Source organism: Populus nigra, chromosome 16 (genome assembly GCF_951802175.1).
Source record: "Populus nigra chromosome 16, ddPopNigr1.1, whole genome shotgun sequence".
In the NCBI taxonomy this organism is placed as follows: domain Eukaryota; kingdom Viridiplantae; phylum Streptophyta; class Magnoliopsida; order Malpighiales; family Salicaceae; genus Populus; species Populus nigra.
The window spans coordinates 4158623-4185228 of NC_084867.1; the positions used below are offsets into that span (position 1 = coordinate 4158623).

The following is a 26606-nucleotide window of genomic DNA, read 5'->3' on the forward strand; positions in this document are numbered from 1 at the left end:
TAGACTAGTAGTTATGCGTTTTTCTCTAACATAAAGCTTACTTTTGGTTTTACGACCCGTGACCCTTCACAAACCAACTCTATATTTTTACAGTTACAGAACAACGCTAAATCCAATCTAGCCTTGATGTTGTCCTTTTGTCTTTTCCTTCATATCCATGACGGTATTGAAAATGTTCTCAAACACGTTCTTTTCAATGTGCATGACATCAAGGTTATGGTGGAGAAGATTGGTCTTCCAATAAGGAAGCTCCCAAAAGATACTTCGCTTTACCCAATTATAGGTCAAACAAAAACCAGGAAACTCCTGCTTACCTGATTGGAGACCAAACACAATGTCACCGTACTTTGATACAATATCATGCAATTCTTCACTAGAAAACATATAGCCTAATTTATAGCACTTAAATCTTCCTTTCCCTTTTAGCTTAATTTGTAGTTGGATATGTGCTTTTATTGTCTCCATACACAACAATATATCTGCTATAAATTATTCTATAATTATATTTCTTGATGAGAAGCCTTTCAGTATGCCATGATTCCTATCAAAGAACGGTAGCTTTGTCATTACCAATATTATAATGAATCCTCTCTTAAATGCTAGGCAGCATTGGCCAAATTTTTGTCAATTTTCTCTAAGCTCAATAGTAATCTTGTGAAATCTTTACTTCTCTTAAACTTTCTCCTTTTAGCATATAAGTTGAATCCATGCATCCCATAAGGATCTTAATTGAAGAAAAAGACTGGAAAGGAACCTTCCCCATGCTACTTTTGCTCCTACAGTAGTCACTTATTCCATTTCATAAGAAGGAATTGCAATTTTGCTCAACGATTCTGATGACTTTTCCTCATGCAGCATAATAAAAAAGTGAGCAAAATTGATCATGTATTAAGTTAATCATTTTAAGATACTTTAAGTTTGTTAAAAGTGTGTTATAGTATAATAGTTGAATTGCATTTTATATACATCTTTGGTCTTTTTCAATTTACTAATTGGACAACACTCATTCCTCACATAATTATCAAACTCGATAGAATATGAAACAAGTATGATATTTTAAAGCATGTGCTAGCAAACAAAAAAGACAACGATGAGATAAGACTTTTGATAATTTGAAAGTGTAGAACTTAGAGTTATCTCTCTTAGCGATTCTATAGGACTTTCACAACAATCAAATATAACTCCAATCATTAAATGACTTTAAATCTTTGATCTCAATATTTTATAGTTGTAAATTATCATTTCTTTATACCTAAACTATTTGCAATTTATAAAAAATATATAGAATTGCTAGAACAAATGAGAAAAAAAATTATTAGATGGGTAGATTAAATCGTTTCTAGTTTTTAATCAACTTTAAGCCATGAGTTAGATGTAAAGGGTTTTTAGCATAACTGAATTGTTATAGTGGTTGGCTCGTGAGTGCCCGATTAAATTAGCAGACTCGGTCTTAACAATCTTGGTTAAAAGGTGTGGAGTTGATTAATTTTGTTAATACATGTAACAACCCGACTTTTCAAGCCCAAAACAACAGTAAATTTTTTTTTTGTACTTGACATACATCGTGTCAGTAATCAGCGAACATGTTCGCTTCACATCATCAATATACAATCCATACATCAATAACAATTAACATTTCAGTTAAAAGTGAATCTTACATAAACTCATAATATTATGTTTGCATGATTAGAAGTTCGCATTTAAAATATACATGCATAGACATGAGTTTGTATTCTATCCTACAAATAGTCATTATGAATTTAATATAAAAGGATCTAATAATAGTTATACTTTCAGTACATTGATTCATATAAAATACATCATGATTTAGAAAGCAACTACATGATTCCTTGTAAAAGTAGGTTCCTGTGTGTTGGGTTTCCTAGGCACCTTGTTGGTATGACGTCCCTACTGCAGTACAAAACATTTACAAGAATGCAAATACTTAATACTAATAATAATAATAATAATAATAATAATAATAATAATAATAAGAAAATGGTCTGGCAGTTTAATGAAGCATTAACATTATCTCATGTTTGAAGCGCGACATTTGTAGTTCTTTCATGTTTTTGGTATACACAACTTGCAGTACATATACATGCACCAATTCTTACAATCAACCATAATTTTAAATCCGGCCATTCTTTTATGACATCATTTGTCGAGGTTAACTGTTCACTCACCCCGGCCATCCCCTTCGAATGCCATCAGCCAAAGCTAATCAATCGTTTGTCTCGGTCGTCCATTTAATGTCATTAACCAAAACTAATCATTCATATGTCCCGGTCATCCATTCGGATGCCATTAGCCAAAGCTAATCAATTGTTGTCCCAGTCATCCCTTCGGATGCAATTAGCCAAAGCTAATTATTCATTTGTCCCGGTCATCCCTTCGGATGCAATTAGCTAAAGTTAATCATTCGTTTGTCCCGACCATCCCTTCGGATGCAATTAGCCAAAGGTACTCATTTGTTTGTCTCGACCATCCCTTCGGATGCAATTAGCCAAAGCTACTCATTCGTTTGTCCCGGTTATCCCTTCAGATGCCATTAGCCGAAGCTAATCATTCATTTGTCCCGGTTATCCCTTCAGATGCCATTAGCCGAAGCTAATCAATTGTTTACATTTAAGCATTTGACAGTCTGGTATCTGAATTAACACAATACAGTAATATTCATGATAAAGTATTTTCATTATTCAACATTATTTAAAAGGAAGGTGAAAGTCACCTACCTACAGTAGAGGCTCTACTCGTGCTCCCCTGTTACTAGTGTTGCACCATACCGGTGGTCCTTCCTACAGTCACAGACTCATCTCATAATTTTTTCTCATTCAAGGATATGTTTTATAATAATCATACCAATAGCTAATAAATCTTTCTTTCAATCATTTCTTTCTTTATATCTTACATTTTTCTCATTACACCCATTAATGTTGTCATCCTTTATCCAACCATGGTTTCAAGGAGACTAATCTCGCTTGAAACGGAGTTCTATAACTCTAGATTTAGTTAAAAATCTGATGAGTGCTCAGACAATAACAGTTGGACAGTAACAGTTCAAATGTCTAGACAGTAACAGTTCAAAGTTAGACAAAAACAGTTGGACAGTAACAGTTCAAAGTTAGACAAAAACAGTTGGACAGTAACAGTTCAAATGTCTAGACAGTAACAATTCAAAGTTAGACAGTAACAGTTCAATGTGTAGACAGTAACAGTTCAAATGTCTAGACAGTAACAATTCAAAGTTAAACAATAACAGTTGGACAGTAACTAAAATGTGTAAACAGTAAAAGTTCAAATATATAGACAGTAAGAGTTCAAAGTTAGACAGTAACAGTTCAATATGTAGACAGTAACAATTCAAATGTCTAGAGAGTAATAGTTCAAAGTTAGACAGTAATAGTTCAAATGTGTAGACAGTAACAGTTCAAATGTCTAGACAGTAACAGTTTAATGGGTAGACAGTAACAGTTCAATTTCTAGACAATAACAGTTGGATAGTAACAGTTGGAAATTGGACAGTAACAATTCAAAGTTAGACAGTAATCTCAAAAACCAGTTTAAGGAAACCATATAACTAAACGTGTTAAATCAGGTTAAAAACTCGAAAACCAGTAAAATCGGTGAAACCCTATCAAACTTGTATAAAATCAGTCTGACTCCTTAAAATCACTAAACCGGACCGATTTCATGATTTTACGTTAAAATTAAAACAACTGCACTCCCCTTTCCCTATGAGTCCCCACTCCACCACTTGACACGCCACCCTTCCCCTTTCCCCAAATCGCCAGTCAGATTAAGAAATTAGATGCCATGTAATCATCTGCAACTTGCTACATACATTATTATATCTTTTGGCAGTCTATGATTTGCCTTGCAGTCCTTTATTTCCTCTAAGGTACGATTATTATGTTTCTCTCTTTGCTCGTTTTAGAATGAGGAAAGTGTTTAGCCTTCTTTCATTGCTAGCTGACTTTGATGTCTTGATTTTTGCTGGTTATGTTGAAATAGACAAAACTTGTCAGCCATTTTTCTTGTTGCAAAGTAATGCTTTTGTTCTCTTCTTTTGATGTTTTTTTGAAGGATTTCAAAATGGCTTATGTTTGTTTGATTTTAGAGTTGGAAATTGATTGTACAAAGAGTTAGTTTAGTAAACTTTGATATTCTCAATCGGCCTTTTTTTTTCCTTTTTTTAGTCTTAGTTGTGCTATTTGACTGCATTTAATATTTATATTTGATGGTTGCAGCTTATATTGCTTTTTATCTTATATGTGACGATAATGATCATTATCATCATATTGTGTTTTACTGAGGTTTTAAATGGTCAATTCTTCAGGTGTTGGGTTTGGTCCTGGTATTCCTGGTTTACAGTTTGGCATTATATTGGGTGCTGGATGTGGGATTGGTTATGGATTTGGCTATGGTGTGGGGAGGGGTGGAACATAGATACTCTAATGCCAGCAAGCATTTTCATGGTCCTATAAATTTTCCAACTTGGTAAGTATATAATCATGTTTCTCTCTGTTTACCTTTTTCAACTGCACTAAACTGCTTAGATGGATTGTGTTTTATCTTGATGTGTTAAGCAGAACATTCACTGACCAGCTGCAACGGTATAAGTAGAAAGCACTTTAAGAACTTGCCAATTTCTTTTGCTTTAGTTTTTTTGGGGAGCCTTTTCTACTCTAGCAGGGGGAGCCTTGTTCAAACAACCAATTAAGCATGCATTTACTGAAATTAATCATCAAGAATGGAAAGTAGGCTATTTTGGTTGATTTTCTGTTGTGATTGATTATTTGAAGCATGAATTTTTATTTTTTTAATGTATTTTAAAATTCCTTACGATTTTACGATCCGTTTTTACAATCCGAGTTTATTTTGTATTTTTCGTACCGTGTCAAAAATGTGTTTTTAACAACCTTGGTGCTGGGTGCCTTCGTTTGTTTTTTTTTTCTTTTAGTGTTGTAGGGAGATTATTGTTATTTTTAAAAATATTTTTTTTATTTAAAAATATATGAAAAAATTATTTTTTATTTTAAAAAAATTATTTTTAACATCAACGTATTAAAATGATTTAAAAAAATTAAAAAATTATTAATTTGATTTATATAAAAAAATAAAAAATAATTTTTTCAAAAACATTTTTAAAATGTAAAAACAATAAGGCTGGCTTTAAGTGACTTCAAGTAACCAATACTTAATTTTTAATTTTTAATTTAATTTTTTAATAGTTAGAATTACATTTCGTTTGCTACGATTTTCTTGATATAAGCAATCCTTTAAAAGTTAATTTTAAAAGCTAACACATATGTTTATTTCTCATACCATTCTTGCTCCTTATGTCATGTATATTTCACAAATAATTTGGAACTTATGCCAGGATTTTCTAATTTTATTTTGATGAACAAGTTCCAAAGAGGTGAACTAATTAAATTGTTGATCTCATTTCTTTCTTCTTCCTTTATTTATTTTTATTTTATTTCAAAATCAATCTGATCTCATTTCTTTCTTCTTCCTTTATTTATTTTTATTTTATTTCAAAATCAATCCTACCTTATTTCAAGATGATCTCCTAATTATTTCTTCTGCACTTAAATTTTATTTTAATAGGATTGTGGTTTGTTTCCATGCCATTTATTGTCTTTTTACAAGTTTGATTTTATTATATGTTTAATAAAAATATTTTCAAAACACAAATTATTTTTTCCTTGTTTTTTTGTGAGTGGGTGAGTGTTTAATTTTCTTATTTAAGCTATCAATAGTACTAATATCACATTTCTCATTGATGGATTTTTCATGTATTATCTACCTATTTATCTATGATAATTTATAGGCTATACGAGAATTATATAATAGAAAATAAATAGACTATATTTTTATTATTTATTTAGACTTTCTTCCTTTTCTCTTTGATGAAGTATGCATGCTTAACTAGATTTGTTGTTCAAGATTGTTCCGATTATACCCTTTACACTAGTTGTGCCCCTTATCTGCTTAATTGCTTATCGCCTTGCACGATGTACGAACAAATTTCCTTTAATTTAATTTTTAGTTTGAGAAGAACAAAGACATTTGAATTTTTGTAAAAATAACAGTTTTTCTTTTATCCGAGATTCTTGGTTATATGTTGTTATCACTTGCATATATAAAGATGTTTGATCATGTTTTTTTTTTTTAAATTAACGTGGGTATTTAGACCAGCTTGTGTGTTCTTTGATTAATCACACGGGCTTTGAAGTTAATGATAATGTAAATCTCTTTGTGGGATTCGAACTAGTGACTTCTGAAGAGTAAACTTAGAATCTAATTAGTTGAGTTACACCTCTTAAAATTGATTGAATTTCCTTCTTGCTATCATATCCAATAAGCTTTGATAGATGAACATAGAAAGAATAAGAAGTGTGTGTGTGTGTCTATATATATATAATGCAGCCTTTAGAAGATAGGAAAATATTTGGGATGTCCCGCGTTGCAGTGATGAGATTAGGACTTTGCATGAAGCGTATCAGCTCTAATCATATATTAAAGGGAAGTATGACATTTTTCCTAAATTACATTAATACTCCTCCAAAGGAAAATGAAAAAAAATCTACGCAGCTACAAAATCGTTGCCGGTCTCTTAAGCTCCAGAAGAACTAATGCTGAGCAAAGAAAAGCAGAATAACAACAGCGTTACAGTGAGCTCATTCCATGGGAGAACTAAAAATGGAAGCAGGGAAACATGCATGGCATTGGCACCATTATCCGATCTGAATAAAGAGCAAATTCAATACCTTCAAGGAAAAATCACGTTGAAGAATATGTCAAAAGATGTGCTGACAAAACAGTTTATATCTGCTCCACGGAAAAATAATTACTGGTATCGTGATGGTGTAAGTCATTAATGTCTACATCATGGATTCTGTAAATCAAGGAAGCACATCATGAAATATACAATAACAGCAAAATAACAGAACAGTGAAATTTATGTCACTCAGAATTTGCAGCAAAGAAAACGCATTCTCCTAGGCTGATGCCTTCGAAATTGTACTTTGTCAGTGCTTGCCATTCTTTCAGGACTGCCGTCCCATTCTGAGGGCAATCTACACAAAAGCGAGCACAAGGATTAACAAATTAGTAGAGTGACTGAGAAAGAAAAATAAATAGGATTTACATTCGGGAAAGCATTAACATTTGAGCATCAACAAAAAAAAACAAAGGATTTACATGGGAAAAGCAAATTAACGAATGCGAGCTGACACTTCCACAATATATAGGACCTTCTGAGTAGGTCAGGCCTGGAGGGGGATCAACTGCAAAGAAACTCGACTCTCCTTGAACATTCTCATCACCCAAAACTTCGACTTGAACTTGTTAAGGTTCCTGACATCCCATCTTCGGGTTTGGACATACTTTCAGTTTCAACGACCTGTTCAAAATCTGCCTCTGTGTTGCTTATTGTGTCGTCCACCTCATTTCTGAAAGTGGCTGCACTCGTGGGGCAGTCATAATAAACTTCTTCAGTTGTGTATAATACAATGGAGCTTGACAGTATTGCTTCCTTACTTGGAACCTATAATTTCTAAGAAATCCCATGTCAAAATTTATAAAAGGGTGCCAAAGATCTGTATCAGCTCTATGAACATGCAGAAAATAAATCAGGTTAAGCAAGCAGTGTCCACACTAGCGGACAGTAACTAAACATGGAGTGTCGCCAGCTCCAGCTATGATAAAATCCAAACTCAATAGATACAGACATTATTCTGCTTCACAATCTTGTGAATCGAAACATCATTATTGCCCAAGTTGTAAGGCAACAGTACCCACGCATGTCTTAAAGCTAGTTCTTGCTGTCCATAACAACCAGCATTGCTAGATAACACAAACCTATCCTCTCTGCCTCTCTCTCTCTCAAACACACACATCATCATCAGCGTCATTCGAAGTAAGCAAACGTCTATCGGTTACAGTACTAACTGATGTGCTATCAAAATCTAATCTAGTTGGTTTCATGCTTCAGGAAAAGCGTACTCTTCTGATCTGGAATCAAACTGCTCAAAATCTATTCTAGTTGGTTTCATGCTTCAGGAAATGCTTAAGAAACTACAAAAAATTCTAAGAATATACTGTTCCTGGAAACCATATAGCTGAACCATCGATGAACCCATCCACATTAACCAAAAATGATAAAAAAGATATAAAAACCCATCCACATTAGCTACAAGTTCTCTGAAGTAAGGAGAACCCAGTTCTGCCTCTTAGATAGTCAAAATTGCTCATCAACAAACACTATCCTACAGGGTCTCTCAGGACCCAGTCTCAGTTAATGAACCATAGCTGGGGTTCTACACCTTCATATTAAGCAAGACCAATTTCTCTTAGTTAGCTAACATCCAAAACTACAATTACTATAAGAAACTTGATCCTAATTCTCTCATCCTCCTACTCGAATTCTCTCCAAAAGTCAGGAGACGAATCTGTCCAGATTCATCAACCTTTCCATTTACACACAACATCCATAATTTAACTTTTTCTCTTTTATCTCAACCCCTGGCCATATCACATATCGTTTAAGAGTGTAAAAAAAAAAAATCTTTATAAGAGCCAATTTACCTTATTTATTTCAATCTTCCCTCTTAACGTCAAAATAAAACATTCTTATCGATTTTACAAACTTTCCGAACAATATTCTTCTAAACACAATCCTTGACAACAGTTTCAATCAACCATAAATAACAAACGAATAATATTCCAAAAAATCCATACTGTCAAGTTATAATACATTATTATGAGTATAAAATATCCAAATATTAACTTCATCAAATGGTGAAATTTCCAGAAATATAGGTTTAACTGAACTGACCTCAAACTTGCAAATCTACTGTGCAAGATACACAACTTCTATACCAAATGTTTGTTTCAGATCTCCACCGTTCAAAGTCGAGAGAGAATCAGGAAGAACACCATATCTAAATTATAGCCTAATCCAACAGTGGATGAAGGAGAAAATAGATAGCAAAGAAGACTGTCCAGAAGTGTATTTTCCCAGATATTTTCCCCCCTTGATATCTCTCAAACGGACACTCATATAGAAAATCCCTCCGGTGACAATGTACACGACATGGATGAGCACAACATATCCTAATATCGTTATGATCCAACGGTGGAAGGTGGATTTATAGCTGTCGGATGTTTTGTCATCAATATATCTTCTCTCCAGCCTCTCTCTAAATTCTCTCTTACTCTTGCCAGTCCCTCCAAGAGAGAAAATAGAATGATATTTATAGTTCTAACATCTTGTTAATTGCACATTTATCCCCACCCTTTTTTATCATTTGTACATAAACTCCTAACTTTCTGTTATTTGAATATTGACCTCTCTTGATCTTATGTATTCATTTTGTTCTCACAAATGTTTTTGTTTCCAATAATTTAGTACTATATTCACTTTTTATTTCATCAATTTCACTATTTTTATCTTGATTTAGTTTCTTTAATTTAATTTAATCCATTTACTATTGGTTAAACTTCTCATCTTTTAAATACCTAGAAAAATTATAAACGGGGGTTTACAATACATGTTTTTAATAATCATCCATATAGCGTCATTTGACATGTTTAAGCATGACTAAAGATGTTCAAAAAAACCAACCAATCGAGTAAACCAAAATAACCAATAAACAAATTAACCAAAAAATCTAAGAAATCGATTAAAAACAAAATCACTTAGTCAGCTAAAAAATCAAAGAAATCAATAAAAAATAAGAAAAATAACTATATCCAGTTCGGTTTTTGTTTTAGAAAGCTAAAACTAATTGAAGTATACTAGTTCAATTGAATTTGAATAGTATAAAAAGAATACATATTCAAACCCTAAAAGAATTTGTGTCGCCCCTTTCCCTCTCTTTTGTTTTCTCTTGTTCTCCTAAGATTACCTAACCCTAAATTCCTTTTGAGTTTTAATACCAACCACCAACCACCAACCACAACTTAACACCTCCCCCTTGCCCTCTCTCTCTCACTCTCTTTTTCTTCTCTTAACCCTAAATCATCTCTCTCATTCTAGTTTGATTTACAAAAAATTAAATCTTTTGATCAAAGCTTAAATCCATCTATTATAAGGTAATCTCAAACAAAAACAAATTGTAATATTTTAAGCTTATAATAGAGTTTATTGTTATGTTTCAGTTGTTGTTTTTTTAATATTTAAGAATTTTATTGAAACTAATGTTAGCTTTGAACACTTTAGTCATGTTTATATTGTCTCCTATTTTGTTTAATCAAAAGATTTTTTTAACTTGATTTCACTAATTAAAAGTCAACTATTTTGTTTTAGAATTTTTGTTTGGTGACCAACCTTGCAAATCTTCGAGGATAGTACTAAGAATGTATGAATTTAATGAACCAAACTTTGGATTTTTATTAAGTGATATGGTAGTGGAAGGATCAGATCTGTGATTAAAACTACCAAAACTTCAAAGGTGTTTTTCATAGGTGTTTTTCATCTCTTCATTCTTTCACTTTATTTTTTAAAATATTTTTTATTAATACTTGGTTTAATTTTCAGATTTGGGCTTAAGACTTCTTCCCTCCAAAGGTAATTTTCAAATAAGAAGTTGCTAAGCATGTGAAGAAATCTTTCTTGGAAAGAGAAGTTGACTTGCAAGAATAGAAGACCCTTAAAAAATCATATCAATCTAAAGCAAGTGAGGGTGGAGATGGTACCAAGAGGGAAGCTTATATGGATTTATCAAAATCATACAATGATGTAAGGTTCTTTTCTTGACCATTTGAAACTACCGATTTTTTTTTATAAAAAACAATTGTAAAGTATTTTGTATTTTATTTTATTTTTATTTTTTGTGGGTCATCGATCTAAATGGAAATATATTATGTACCTGGTTTTCTTAAGATATAGTTATATATCATTAAATCTATTGCATGTGCAATTTGATTTTTACTTCTTGACATTTATATTTATTGTTTTCATGTCCTTCTCATTATCAACTATGCCAGACAGATAGGATTTCTTGCTCAACATTATACGAGGTCACAAATAGTTATATTAAATCTCCTACTAGTGGTTGCAAATCATATTCAAATGTGTATGAGATGGATTTTTTTTTCTTCCATATTATTGTTTTTATTACATAAAACCTCTACATGTTTTAATATTTCTAGCTTTTTTTTAATAAAATTCTATCTATAGTCTACATATATGCATTTTAGTATGTGTGCTCTCCCTTTTGTTTTTTTTCCTTTGAAAAGGCATAGCTACTCGTAGTATTTAAAAAGAAGACATTGATATTCTTTTAATCCTGTCTTTAATTTATGATAAGCTGGTTTTCAATGGAATATTTTATTGAGATAGCATTTTCCATGGTAACTTTTAGGTACAACAATCCCTTTTTGGGATCAACACAATTTTAATGGTCATTTATGGCGCTATAGACTTTGCCTCGATTGTTGTTTCTTACTCTGATTCAGTTGTCGATTGCTAAAAAAAACCTTAATATATTGCTAATTTGTTAGTGTTTTTTTATAGTATTAACCTTGTAATTTTTTTAGTTTTTTTTGTTGCTGAATTTTCTAGATGTTGTTGTTGCTTGATTTATTTATTTTTTTGTTCAATTTCATCTTATTTAAATTTCATCTTATTAAATTTGTTAATATGTTAATGTATTTGCTTGTAAGAAATGTTAACACCTTTATTAATCTTTATTAATTTGAGGTGCTCATATTTCCGAGATATATGAAGGCTTAACAGAGTCATAGTAATGTTGTTGTGATTAGGCTAGGAAAGGAAAAATAATGCAAATGTGTAATAGAGTTCCTTTTAAATTCAATTTTCAATTTGGTAATGGAGCAAGGCTAGATTTGTTAAAAAGCCTAATAAAAAAAATTGAAAACCCAATAAACAAGTTAAACCTAACAAAATATTGTTAAAACCCAATTTAATATAGGTTAATTAAAAAGAAAAACCTAAAATGTACATTTTTGTTGTACTAGGTTTATGGTTTTTCCATCAAAAAAATATATGTTGATCAAACTAAACCGGTTCAGTTTAAATTGATTTTTGGTTTAGCCTAGGTTATTTTTGCTAAATTTAACCTATCCTAATTTAGTTTGAATTTTTTATTGAATTTTTTATTTAAATCGGACCAAACTGGATTATGAATAATCCTATAAGCATTTGTTTCAGTTAACTTGATTTGATAAATATAAATATATATAAATCAACATGTCATTGGTGTGCAAGATAAATACAATCCCATGTAGGGTATGCATCGTAAAAATTAATTGAGACAAGAAACTTTTAGTTTGGGACTCAATTATAGGTTTTCTAAAAACATATTATATTTGTATATGATAAAGTAATTGAAATCCTACTCAATATTTGATCATTAAAATTGAACTGATTTAGAAGAAGTATAAAGGAAAAGGAAAGAAGATAATGATGAATGAACAAAAACAATTTGTTCTAATCCATCTATATAATAAAAAGATTGATTTTGAATGAAAGACAATGATATTTCTTATTCAAAAATGGATAATTGAGAAATAAACCAGAGACAATAATAATAATTATAGAAATTGAAATGATAGCACTAAATATTAAACAAACAAACAAGACGAGTCCACACAATAACACTTACATTAAACAAATATCAATAAATAAATATCTTGTTTTAAAAAATAGTTTAAAAACTAAATTATTTTTCCGTCTACCATATAAAACATAAATGAAATTAAATAAGATCTTGGCATGGACAACAAACACACATAATCCATAATCTAATTCCCGAGGAAATCAACATTCTATGCCGAGAAGCAGAGAAGCTCTTTTGGCTTTATAAGTTGTCTCCCAGCACGTAACCAAGACCTGTCTAGCATCCTCAAAGCCATACGTAACACCTTTCCTTCGAGTCAAAATCCCATTCCCATCCTCGAAAGGATCTTCGAGATGCTGCATGTTCACAAAAAAGGTACAGGCTTTAGATCAGCTAAAAGCATATGAGAAGGAAGTAAAGAAGTAACTTAAATCGCATACTTGATGAACTGCTATATCATTCATTCCCTTCAATATCTTCATTTTGCTTTTCAACTTCAACAAACTTCGCTATCTTCCTCGTACGAATTGAAAAAATTGGCCAGTTTTTGTGATACAGATTGCTGACTTTCATCCAAGGATTCTTCATTTCCACCATAATCATCGTCATTTTCATAAACCAAATGAATTCCACATTTCTTCAGCTCGACCCCTTCAATCACAGGTGGTTTTCGCTTTCTTACCTGTATCTCAGAGCCATCTTTCAACATTGAAACCAATGGATTGAAATGTGAATATCGACATAAGTGGATTTGATCTTCATGAGTCTCTGGTATTCCCTGTAAGTACAATGTGGTGCTGAAAATAGGTTTATTCTGATCCAGTAGATTGACCTGAATGTCTGGTACAACTGGCAAATATCTCAACTGCTCTGGTATCTGACGGTCGAGAGAGACAACGACACCTATAATCACAGCTTTGATTTCACGGTTTCTTCGCTCTGAAAATTTTACATCTTCTTGAGAAAACCAATCTGGGATTTTGCTCCCAGGCATGCTTAGGTTGCGTATATTCCTCAAGCAAACCTATAATAATAATAATAAAAAAAAAAAGTAAGAGGCAAAAACCTTGTTACTCTAAAACTGGCACATATAGGTACAAGATAGAGAACCTTGGATAGCCTGCTCTTCACTGTCAAGGAGCACGCCTTGCAATTGCTCATATATAACCATTTCAGGGATTTCAAGCATTCAATGCCAGGAATATCCACCACTTTCTCGCAATTTGTCATGTTCAGCAACGTTAAGCTTCCCAAGTTTGAAACATCCGACATAGTTTCCAATGCAAAGCAGTTGGAAACATCCACTTCTTCTAAGCTTGAGGGAAGCGGAGGGAGAGACTCAAGTTCTTCGCAGTGGGGCAAGTGAAGCTCCCTTAGAAGAGAAAGGCCACATAAACTAGAAGGAAGACTGCTGAAATTGTTATGGCCAAGATCCACGATCTCTAATGATGACAGTTTCTCAAAATCGTCAGGAATTTTACCTGATATTCTCCAAGCACGAGCATTTAGTTCTTCTAGCAAGGATAGTTCGAAGAAGGAACTTGGGAGGACAACCAAGTGCTCCTGTGTGCTGGGAGATTCAAGCGGCTCTTTTCGCATTTTCAATATCATTAAATTAGAGAGCTTTCCAAAACTTTCAGGTAGTACTGTAACAGCTGTCTTCTCCATTAACAAGTGGCATAAAGACTTCAACTTCCCAATAGAAACTGGAAGCTTTTGGAGCTTTCTACACTGATGTAATCTCAACATCACAAGGTTTTCCAGCATCCCAAAGGATTCAGGCAACTCATTAATATTACAACCAAACAAGTTTAAGGTAGTAAGACTCAACATGCTCCCAATTGATTCTGGCAAAGATCTAAGAGATGTACACTTCCTCATGTAAAGCTTCTCAATCATTTTCAAACCACCAATCTGCTCTGGAAGATGTGAGATTGATGTTTCATCTAGCTCAAGTTCGCTAATAGAAGCTAGTCCTCCAATGGAATCAGGTAATTTGCTCAGGGAACGACACCCTCCAGCTGATAATATTTTTAAATAAGGTAATGAACCGATTGCAGGAGGTAATTCCTTGATTGCACTGCTATTGATGGAAACTTCGGTCAATAACTGGAGATTGCCAACAGATTCAGGAATCGCAGTAAGTGATTGACACCACATCAAACTTAGTTTCTCAAGGTTTGACAAAGATCCGACAGAATCAGGCAGTTCTTCTACTGCAGATTGATTGAGAGAAAGTTCCTTCAGAGAAATCAGTTTTCCCAAGTGTTTTGGCAGCCTTTTTATGAATTGGCATCCATTCAAACTAAGCATCTCCAGTTTTGTAAGGCGGAAAATAGATTCGGGCAGCACTGATATAGCAGTTTCATCAACAAGAAGTTGTTTTAAGGAATACATGCTGCCTATTTCCTGTGGCAAGTCTTTCAACTTTGGACAGTTAGAGAGATTGAGGTTCTGAAGAGCTTTTAGCCCAGATACATCACTTGGAAATTCAACAAGGTTTGAGCAATCATTCAAGTTCAGCTGAAGTAATGTCCTTGCATTCCCCACTGATTTGTGAACCTTAGTTAGCCGAACGCAACCCTGGAGATTAAGTTTTTCCAAGGTTTTACATCCAGATAAATCAGGACAAGCCACAAGATTATAGCAACGGTGGAGATCCATAACCATCAAGTTCTTGGCCACCTACAACGATGAATTTTAAGAAGCAAACATGAGTTACTAAGAGGAAAACGAGATCATTTTCCATAAGGGACAGATTGCAAATACTTGAATGAATTCAAATGAATTGTGATGATGACATTATCCTACATCGGTTAGGAGGTTAGAAGACGAGGGTTTATGGTCACTTATAAACACAAGGTTCAACTTTTCCCCAAGAGGCATTTGTATAAGACAAAATCTACTGATTCCAGTGGGACAATACCTCTTGAAGGGCCTATTATGTGTCATCGGTGTTGTTTGTAGAGACATCAGCCATATGCAACTACCCAAATCCCTCATCTAGCTATAAACATAAGGTTCAACCTTTTTCCTCAAGAGATGTACAAAACTCATCATGTGGTTCTAAAAAGCCTATCATGTACGAGTGTAAACACGTATCATTAGATTGTAACAATATGTTGGATATGATTCCAAAACAAATCTCCCTTTTGCAAGATTGAAACAGGGAGTCCTGAGTAGTTATTTAACATTTTCTTTTAAGCCATTATATGGACTAGATAAACAAATCATACCTTGTTACTGGTCCAACCCCAAACTCGTTCAATTCCACTCTCCGAAAGATCAAGCACAGCTAGCTCATGAGGAGCATAGTCAGAAGGAAGATTTTTCATAGGACAATTTTTCCACTGAAGCCACTTCAGGCCAGCGGGAAAATTCTTGAACTTCCCTTGCAGTTTTGCATGATTGATTTGGAGCAGTCTCAGATTAACCATTGATTTAAAGCCTTCAGTGTCAAGTATCATCTCCCCCTCCTCTTGTCCTTGTCGAAGAAAAATCTTACACTTTTCAATCAAGTACGCAAGTGCTGAACACGGATTCAGTGCTCTAACCCAAGAAATCCATTGAGTTCTCGAATATTTCTTCTTTTCTTCTCCCTCTTGTCCTTGTCGAAGAAAAATCTTACACTTTTCAATCAAGTACGCAAGTGCTGAACACGGATTCAGTGCTCTAACCCAAGAAATCCGTCGAGTTATCGTATATTTCTTCTTTTCGAAGTCAAAAACTATACCTTGTACACTTTCTGTGCCCTGTTGACAGTCATTAAAGGAAGACATTCCAGAATAAGATTGGAAACAAAGATTCAGATCCTCTCATGTTTCTTTCAGAATTTAAATTGGGTGAACATGATTTGATTCATAAAAAATAATAATAACTCAACTTTTTATTATTTTATTGCTCTCGCCTAATCATAATTACTGAATTCAAAATCAAACATTTTTCAAAATGAACATAAAAAATCCTAATCCGACATTTTATAATACTGTAAGGAAAAAAAGAGCACAAACAATCTAGGAAAATAAAAATTAAACACCTTAAAGTTTGCGAAGAATCACATATTTTTCCCGATTGAATCACTTGGAAACAAAATCCATACTCATCTCTCAGATTTCAGAAGATTCTTTATCGATAGGTTTTATCGATAATACATATATATAGAATGACTAATATTACTTATCAAAAACATAATATTAATATTTAGAATGTTCTATCAAAAGTGGTTAAGGTTAAGGTCAAAAGTGGTTAGAATGCTCTATCAAAAGATATAATAGTGTACTAATATTACTTATCAAAATATTATATTAATATTTAGAATGCTCTCACTACAACATTTAATAGTTTTACCAACGAAATTTTTCCGTCGGCGTAAAACACATATTCCATCGGTAATAATTTACCAATAAAATCACCGACGGAAATGCTACGTCAGTGAATCTTTCATTGGTAATTTTTTGTCCGTCTGTAAATTCGTTGGTAATAAAAAAATTATTATTACTGACGGAACAGACATGTAAAAAAAATTACCGCTTCCTTCTGTCGGTATATTCCTCGGTAATAATATTTTTTATTACCAATGGATTTACCGAGGGATATACCAATAGAAATTTCATCGGTAATTTTGTCAGTAATTATTTAAAAACATTTTTAAAAAAATCATTTTATAAAATTATAAAATAATTAAATTAACATAAATCAACACTCTATAATATATACTCAAAATGCTTCGAAAAAAGAATAAGAAAATCAACTCAAACAAATTTGCAACAAATAAATAAAATGAAAAAATAAATTCAACTAAAAAAAATCATATGAAAAAAATGAAGTTGCAATTGCTAAAAATTTAAAAATCCTATAAATAAATCAATTAAAAATTGATCTCATATAAAAAACAAATCTCACAACAATATTTATACAATTATTAAGAACAAAAACAATTAAAAATAAAATAAAAAACAAATATAGTGAAAAAAATCATGGAAAAAAAAGAAAAAAAAAATCTTACCTTAATATAGTTGCAAGTGAAGCTAAGGAGAGAAAAAATTTTGTAAAGCATATTAATTAAAAAAAAAACTAAGAGGATAAAAGAAGAAAGAAGAAGAAGACATATCGAGCATGGAGGAGAAAGGAAGGAGAGAAGGAGAGAAGGAGAGAAAGAAATAGATATTGATGTTTTTTACATATGGTGAAGAAGAAGAAGAAGAAGAAGAAGAATAAGAAAGAAGTTTGTCTCTTGTGAAATAAGGGGATTCAGGCTTTTTATTGGGGCGCACTAGCGACAGATTTACCGACGGATAATTAAATATTAATATTTTTTAATTATTCCGTCGGTAATTTCATCGGTAATATTTAATTTAAATTTTTAATTTCGTAAAAAGTTTTCAGAAACTGCCAACAATTACTGATGATTTTTCAATCCGTCAGTGATTTCGTCTGTAATATTTAGATGAAAATTTTAAATTAATTGAATTTTTTCATAAAACAGTCAAATAACACCGACGACTTTTCAATCCGTCGGCGATTTTGTCCTTAAAGAACAACAATTAACAGTGCAATTGGAAAGTAAACAGTTCTAGAGCTCTCTGGAAAATATCGACGGAAAATTTCATCAGTGATTCCCTTTGTAATTGACATGATGAACAATGTTCACAGTTTATCAACGGATTTTACTGATGGAATAAATTTCATCGGTAATTTCGTTGGTAAAAACGACACGTCATCGTTTTTTTTCTTTGTTTTAATTATTTTTTCCCACTATAATTCTCTCGGTATATACCGAGAGAATATTTTCGTTAGTAAAATCCCTTAAAAATTTACCGACAAAAATACTTTCTTAGTATTTCCATTTATATTTATTGATTTTTTGGTAGTGTCTATCAACAGGGGTTAAGGTTAAACAAATATTCAAAACATAGAATATATTGATAAGAAAATACATAATATACTCAATATGGACTGGTATAATTAAGCTTCGAAAGTCAAAACCGGGAATCAAACCCCTAAAACTTCAGCCTAGGAACCTATCAATCTTACCATCATCTGATCTACTTATGTGGGGGTAAATTCTCAACCTTTAGTTATATATTGAGCTTTTAAAAACTATGAAAAAAAAAAGGATGAATGTGTATGTAAAAAGTAATGAAGTTCACCTTCTTGCGCATCAGCGTTGACATGATTTCACCGCGATCCCATAGCCTACTACGCCCTCCGGGATCTGCAAGGTTTTCATGTTGAACAATTTGTCTTCCCATGTCTCTGAGTTGATCATGCATCCATAATTCATCATCTTCACGAATCTTAATGAGACATTTTGATGTCAGAACTGTGATGACTGTCTCAGCACTAAAGCCACAACCCTTCAAAATATCAATTGCTTCCTCTCTTTTCATTCCCATTTTAAAAAACAAGCAAGCAATATCAAGGAAGACATGCTTTTCATCTTCATCCAACTCATCATAACTTATTCGTAACACATCCTGAAGATTATGTGGCCTTATTCGTTGCAGTTTTTTCAGGGCATCTTCCCATCTATTTAACCCTCTCTCATTAAACAAAGTAGAACCAAACACTTCCAAAGCCAGAGGCAGTCCTCCTGTGAGTGACACAATCTCCTTGGATATATTCATGTATTCTTCTGTGGGTTTATCTTTTCTGAGTGCATGATAACTAAAAAGTTGTAAGGCTTCCGGGTAACCTAACTCTCTAACCTCGTAAAATTCATTGACAAGGTGTTCAGCTAGAACAGCTTTGTTTCTTGTTGTAACAATAACTCGACTTCCTTCACCGAACCAGCTTCTATTCCCTGCTAGTGCATTCAGTTCGCTTACATCATCCACATCATCTAAGACAATTAGTACCCGCTTGTCATGAACCAACATTTTGATTGCGGCAACACCTTTATCAATATTATTTACAAGAGGCCAATTTGGGGAAAGATCACGAAGAAGTTTGTTCTGCAGTTTTACTAGACCACCATCTTCTTTAGAAATATCTTTAACGTTGAAGATGAAACTACGACTCTCAAAATGACCAACAAGTTTATTGAAGAGAGCTGTGGCAAGAGTTGTTTTACCAATCCCGCCCATACCATGAAGTCCCAGAACTTGAACGCGATTTGATTTATCATCTATGAACCTCTTCTTGAAGTCTTCTACACGGGAATCCAGTCCAACGGTATAAGTAGCTATACCCACCGGGGTTTTTCTCAATTCTGTCATAACCCTATTCCCCAAACGCCGAATCAACTGATCTTCTGATCTGTAATAAAATAATATATAAAGCTTTGGTAAGGTGAGCAGAGTTGGCTGTGTTTTCTTACAAAAGTGATAACTCTACATAATTGCAATGATAGGATCCTTGGCCATGATAGTAAATCCCATGAGTTGCTGCTTAAAACTGGAATTCTCTTTAACGCTATTGGAAATCCCAGGTTCCACCCAAAAGTTGTAAGTTGCAACAGGCTTCGGCCTGCCTTGTAAAGACCAATTAACTAGCTAATGTGAATCCATTATTAAAGCTCACTTTCTACATGAATGAAGCTCAAGCTTAACTCGTTAAAGCTCTTTCTTTTTTTCTTAGTTTTTTTTTTTAAAAAGTGAAAACGAGCATGCGTGCGTGCTTTTATTAATAGAAGATATCTAAAGACACAAAGAAAAGAACTCTAGGGAAATGGTCGAGTTATAGCATTAATTCGGTTTGTGGGGCATGTTTATAAAGAAACTCATTTGCATGTTTATGAAATTTAAGAAGCAAAAACAACTTGTATAATTTCATTTAATAAACTTATTTCATATGTAATTAAAAATTTTATTAAATAAAATTCAATAATAATTTAACAATAACATGTCATATGAATAGCTTAAAATTAAGACGTAATAACATGTCATATTACATTTTACAATTTTCCATTAAACATTAAAATGATGGGGAAAAAACCAGTTTCATATTAAGGATTTTTTGTCTTTCACTATATTTTAATAAATAATTTAAGTCTAGATCGTTTATTGCCTTAGTAAGCAACTGCCCCTGCCCCGCCCCAAGAACAACAAAAGGACCAAAGAGAAGGGTGTGAAAGAAATACATCACCTGGTGTCATAAACGAAACCAGAGATACCACCAACTTTATACATGGCTTCTCTCCACTTGCCCACCTTCTCCTCCCCAAACCTCTCCATGTGATTCATAAAATCTTGTTCTAGAGGACCCTTCTGTCTCCTAACATGGGATGGATCAACTTGGTAGAACACAGGCAGGATCAGCCTCCTCAGCTCGCATATTCTAGCTAGCTCCTCAAGACACCAATGAGAGTTGGCATACCTTGGTGAAAGAACAATGATCGATAAGGCTGAATCTTCAATGGCCTCCATTAGAGTTGGAGCAATCTCGTCTCCCTGAGCCATTCCAGAGTCATCTAAGAAGACTCTGATGTCTTGCTTGCTTAATGAATCGTAGAGGTTTTTGGTGAAGCCGTGGCGGGTGTCTTCTCCACGAAAACTTAAGAACACATCCCAATGGAGTCTGAGAGCTGCCGGAGATGATGAAACCATCAGGCTATGGGGCATGGCCATTTGGTTCTTGTTTTTTCTTTTCTGTTCTTTTTCTTTACTTTTATCTTCGTTGTGTGGTGATGATGTCGGTTGCTTTATACTTCTGTCACTGCTTGCACGCGGGGTGTTTATTCGATGATGATTTTAAAGTTTTTTTTATTTTGAAAATATATTAAAAAATATCATACGAAGCAAGGTTTTCTTTTTTCTTTTCTTTTTTCCTTTTTTTTTTTTTTGTGGTATATATGGTTTGATTGGGAGTGCCCGAACAGCACAACTTAAAGGAAAAAAAAAGTAGAGACAGACAAAAGAAAGGTATCTCTTTTTTCATTCTTTGACAGAAGTCCATTAAATCTACTTGACTAGTAATTACAAAGGACAAGAATAGCTCGTCAAGGAGGTGACTCAGGCCTAACTTCGAAACGACATACCCTGCCAACTGCACCCCAATTTGCCAATAGGAAAGTGTTTTTATAAAAATAAATTATTTTTTATATTATTTTTATATATTAATATTAAAAATAAATTTAAAAAATATTATTTAATATATTATTAGATAGAAACCATTCAAAAAAGTTCAAATTAAACCGATATAAAACTTAACTTTATAATTACCTGAACCAAAAATCGAAAATTATAATTTTTCAATTATAACAAATTAATAAGTTGAAGTATAAGAAAGAATACCACAAAAATAACTAATCTTTAATAACTTCAGAAGAGTTCAATAAAAAATCAAAAGCATGAGCAATTTCACCGCACATGAAATATTATTATAAAATAATCCAAGTCTAAGAAAAAAAACAAATACAACATATTTAACCATGTTCATACTATTTAAAAAATCATTAAAAAAGCTAGAAAAACAATAAAATAATTCTAATAAAATAAGAAAAAGATTCTTAAACCAACAAGAAAGATAATGCAATTCCTACATAGTATTTTCTTAGGCTTTATTGCAAAGCCTTCTTAAAATCTGATTGCTATAAAATTTAAGCCCTACAAAAAAAATCAGCTTTTAAAATCTTACAGAAAAATGTTAGCATGATCCAAATATCATATTAAGAGTTATGCTTGTTAGCATAAAACCATACATTAGAGAAAAAAAAATTCAAAATTATCTCTCCTTATCCAATCTCCAAGCTACCAACTTGGTATCTTTGAAAATTAGGTATTCCTTGAAAGCAAAATTCCCAAGCTATTAACCCTTATTGTTTTTCAAAAATAAGACTTTTAATATTGCTAAAGTTGCTGAAATATTTCCTCGAGGAGAAGAAAGATTGTGGTTGCATAAGAAATCCTTGCAAAATAAAGATTGTTTCCTAATTTATCTTTTTATGAAGTAAGGAATCCTTGCAAAATAAGGATTTCACGTTATCATTAAATTCTTTTCTTGTAATTATACACAAATCATATGGTAAATGGTTCTTTTTTTACTTTCTTTATTTGCTGGTAGATTTCAAGTTTGACTTCAAACATGTTATTCTTTCATGTGTGGATGAGTTATTATGCTTATAATCTATTGATGTAAAGCTTATGATGTCTAGCTTTCAGCCCAACTAAAATTAAAGAAAACTGCCACCTATAACTCTAGATGTGACCCAAAAAGTACACAAAAGTTTAGTTTAATAGGTTTGTGACTTTTTAACCCACGCATCTTGACTTAACCTTTTAAGTTTCTCTTTTAGTTTTAGAACTTGTAATAGACTCAATTGATACTTCTAATCGATCATTTGATAATAGTTGTTGATTTTCATCATTCCTCATCTTCTCAAAAGGATTTATCCTCGAACAATAAGAACACCATATAGGCAATGTGTCTGCACATAATCCTTTAACAAAGAATCATCAACATTATTTTGTATAGGCTTGTTAGTATAAAAAATATTATTTATAGCACTCTCTCTTGCATAAAAGCTCTCATGCTTCTTTATTTTCCTCTCATAATCATTCTTTATTATTTATAATAATAATATTTATTGTAAAATTAATAATATTTATAACATTAATAATAATATTTAACTTCTCTACCCCAGTTCTTATATTTTTTAATGTTTTTTTTAATATATAGTATTTCTTTGATGGTAATAACATTTTTTTTCAATTTAATAATAATAATAATAATAATAATAATAATTAATTCTTAATTGTAACCTTCAAATCAAATCTATTATTATTTTTCAATATTAATATTTTTTTTCAAATTTATTAATTATTATATTAGTAATATTAATTATACTCAAAATAATAATATTGATAATACAAATAATAGTATTTTTAATATTAATTATAATTAAAATAATATTATTTATAAGACAAATATTAATATAGGGGAGCGAGTCTGCAGCCTTATCATGCCCCACCAAACAGTGTAGTCTATAATGAAATCACTCACAGTTTGCAACGCTACAATGTCAAATAGTGCAATTCACAGTAAAAACACTCACAGTCCATAATAATTCCGGCTAGATCTTTTTAGTTATAGTTAATACTAGTTAGGTGGCTCGTGCTACGCCGTGGGCTCACCTTTAACTTCCAAAAAATATTGGAAGCAGGACCCAAGCCTATTTAAGTCCTACCAGGCTAGGTCTTAAGCATATTTGGGTCTTGCTGCGGCTAGGACCCAAGGGTATTTTGAGTCATGCCCAACCTAGCCCAAGCTGCACCCAAGAGGAAGCAAACCAAACGTCAGGTGGCGTTATGCTGATGGCTTGGGGTGGTGCTACCCAAGCGCCACGTGGTTCTTAGTATGCCCGCGGCCAAGACCCAATTCTATTTTGGTTCTTGCCCTATCAGGCCCAAGGCTAGCTTTCGGTCATGCTTGTGAGTGCCCAAGTCAAACCGCCACCTGGTGCTTGGACTGCAGCCAAGAGGAAGCAGCCCAAGCGCCATGTAGCGCTAGAGCTGCACCCAAGAGGAAGCAGACCAAGCGCTAGGTGGTGTTGTGTTGAGGGCTTGGGGTGGTGCTTGCCAAGTGCCACGTGGCGCTTGGTCTGCCCACGGCCAGCACTCAATTCTATTTTAGGACCTGCCCTACTCTGCCAGGCCCAAGGCTAGCCTTGGGCCATCCTGTGAGTGGAAGCTGCCCAAATGCCACCTGGCGCTTAGATTGCAGCCAAGAGGAAGCAACCCAAACGCCACATGGTGCTTGGGTTGTCTGCCCTTAGAGGGAACCCAAACGCAATGTATGCCAACGTGGTTTTTTTCATAGTAATAGTAGTTTTAAAAAATTTATTAATAATGCTCTTATAAATTTTAAAGAAAATACTAAAATTTTTATAATACAAATAATAATATTTTTAGTAGTAATAATATGAATTATTAAAAAAATCATATTATTTATAACACCAAATATAATAATATTTTAGAGATTAGTACTATTAATTATACTAAAAAATAATATTAAGAGAACAAATAATAATAGTTTTGAGATCAACACAATTAATTACACTAAAAAATAATAATTATACTCTAAAAAATATATAATTCTTTTAATATTAATTATACAAAAAAATATCAACTAAACAAACAATAATATTTCCACTATTAATACTCTAAAAATTAATTATACTAAAAAAAAAGAATAATAAAAAAAAACTAATAATAATATTTTTAATACCAGTACTTATAATTATACTAAAAATATAAACAACCTAAGCGTTACATAATGCTCGACCTAATTCTATTTTAAATTCTAATTTTATTTTAGGTCCTAGCGCTGGCCATGCCTGGAGTGTCCAAGAACGCCAAAATCCAACATTAATTGGCATTTATGAGAATAAGAGAGTAATCCGATACCTTTCAAAGACGAACTCTGAAGTTCTGAAGACGAGCAGAAGAGGGAGGTGGGGGCCGGGAAATGAAGTGAATTCGAAGGAAACATATTGACACGTGTCATTCTCAGAGATGGATTGATAAATATCTGCAGAACAAATGCGACAATTAGCACATCAATTTTAAAAAATATTTGTATTAATAATACATGAAAAAAAAATGGATGAAATAACATATTTTGGTCCTCTGCTGGCTTGAGGAGGAATGTTCATTGGTAGGGACTTGAACTACTGCCAATATTCCCCATAAAAAAATTTAAAAAAATATATTTGAAGTTTTAATATTTATATGAAAAAATTTTAAAAATAATAAATTTAAATATAAACTATATATATTATAAATAATAAAATTTAAAAGATTATTTCAAAAAAAAAATTATCCAACATTGAAAATATATTATATTATTATTTTAAGTTGAAGTATTTATATCAAAAAAAATTTTTATCTCACATTGAAAAAACATAACTTTTTTTCTTGTGAATATAGAATATATATACTAAAGGGCTTCGAATCCCATATTAAAAAAATAAAATATTTTTCTAGTATTTATTTAGTGAACTTTGAAAAGAGTTAATAATCTACTAAAAATATGAAAAAAAAAGAGGTATCTAGTTAGGAGAAAAAAACACATTTGAAGAAAAAAAGGGTCTTTACCAGGTTTTGCCGGGCCCAGGCAACTAGGCAGGTCGATCGGGTTTGATCGTTTTTTTGCTCTTGCCAGTCTTTCACCTTATCTAGATTAATCTAGCTACAAGGTCGACCGGATTCCAAGCCGGGCCAATTTAGGTTTAATAACTTTGGATAAAAATAAGTAAATACCTATGACAAAGAACTGGAGAATGATATCTATGCAAAAATTTAATTATATGTTGTATTTGTAAAATGCGACATTTCTAAAGTTTATATGCTTTTTAAACACAATATTGCTTTTTTTAAGTGTGTTATTTTAAAAAAAATCAAATGTTATTATTATGCTAAATTCTTTTAATTACTATGCTAAATTATTTTTTAAAAATCCCATCTTCGATATGCACAAACCGAAAACTGTCCACCCTTTTTAGTTCTTAACTAGTTATATGACCCGCGCGATGCCGCGGGTCAATTTATTTTGCATAAAAAATATCAATAAAATTAAAATTTAAAAGTGTTAGGTCTTTCTGCAAAGTTATACTCAAGAGTCTTGGGTTTGGATGCAACATCTGACATAAGAGTAATATTTATAATATTAATAATAACATTAAACTTCTATGACCCAAGTTTAAGTGGGTTTGGCTGCAATACCAGACCCAATAGCATTGGATGTAGGTCTGGCTGCAAGGTCATGTCATAAAAGTATGATAATTAAATAGATTAATTAAAAAGAAAAAAACAAAGAAAAAAACCAACAGAAAGAAAAAAACTAATGAGAAAAAAGAAAAATAATATGAATCAATTGGGTTAACTCGCCAAATCAGATTAACCCGTCAAACCTGAGATTCGTGTCATGAAAGTGTGATAACTAAATAGAAAAAAGATTTAATATTAATGAACTAAATTTTAAAAAAGATTAATTAAAAAGGAAAAAGTAAAGAGAAAAATACCTACATAAAGGAAAAAACTAATGAAGAAAAAGAAAAAAAATCTGAATCAACTG

General features: G+C 32.3%; 1 protein-coding gene across 1 annotated transcript; it reads right to left on the bottom strand.

Annotated features, from left to right (window-relative positions):
- Positions 1-12617: 12617 nt before the first annotated feature.
- LOC133675857 (disease resistance protein RUN1-like) lies at positions 12618-21261 on the bottom strand. The gene is made up of 6 exons (XM_062097378.1): positions 20679-21261; positions 18743-19850; positions 15830-16345; positions 13704-15278; positions 13034-13617; positions 12618-12949 (listed from the first exon to the last, which is right to left on the bottom strand). The coding sequence occupies exons 1-5, from the start codon at positions 21158-21160 to the stop codon at positions 13090-13092; spliced, it is 4209 nt and encodes a 1402-aa protein (XP_061953362.1). The 5' UTR covers positions 21161-21261; the 3' UTR covers positions 12618-12949; positions 13034-13089.
- Between the last annotated feature and the right edge of the window lie 5345 nt (positions 21262-26606).

What these genes read in the sequence shown, in the direction of transcription:
- LOC133675857 (XM_062097378.1), bottom strand. Translation starts at nt 21,160, where the DNA reads ATGGCCATGCCCCATAGCCTGATGGTTTCATCATCTCCGGCAGCTCTC. An exon ending in CAACGCTGATGCGCAAGAAG is followed by an intron (nt 16,346 to 18,742) that starts GTGAACTTCATT and finishes GACTGTCAACAG; the next exon opens with GGCACAGAAAGTGTACAAGG. An exon ending in GGGGTTGGACCAGTAACAAG is followed by an intron (nt 15,279 to 15,829) that starts GTATGATTTGTT and finishes TCATCGTTGTAG; the next exon opens with GTGGCCAAGAACTTGATGGT.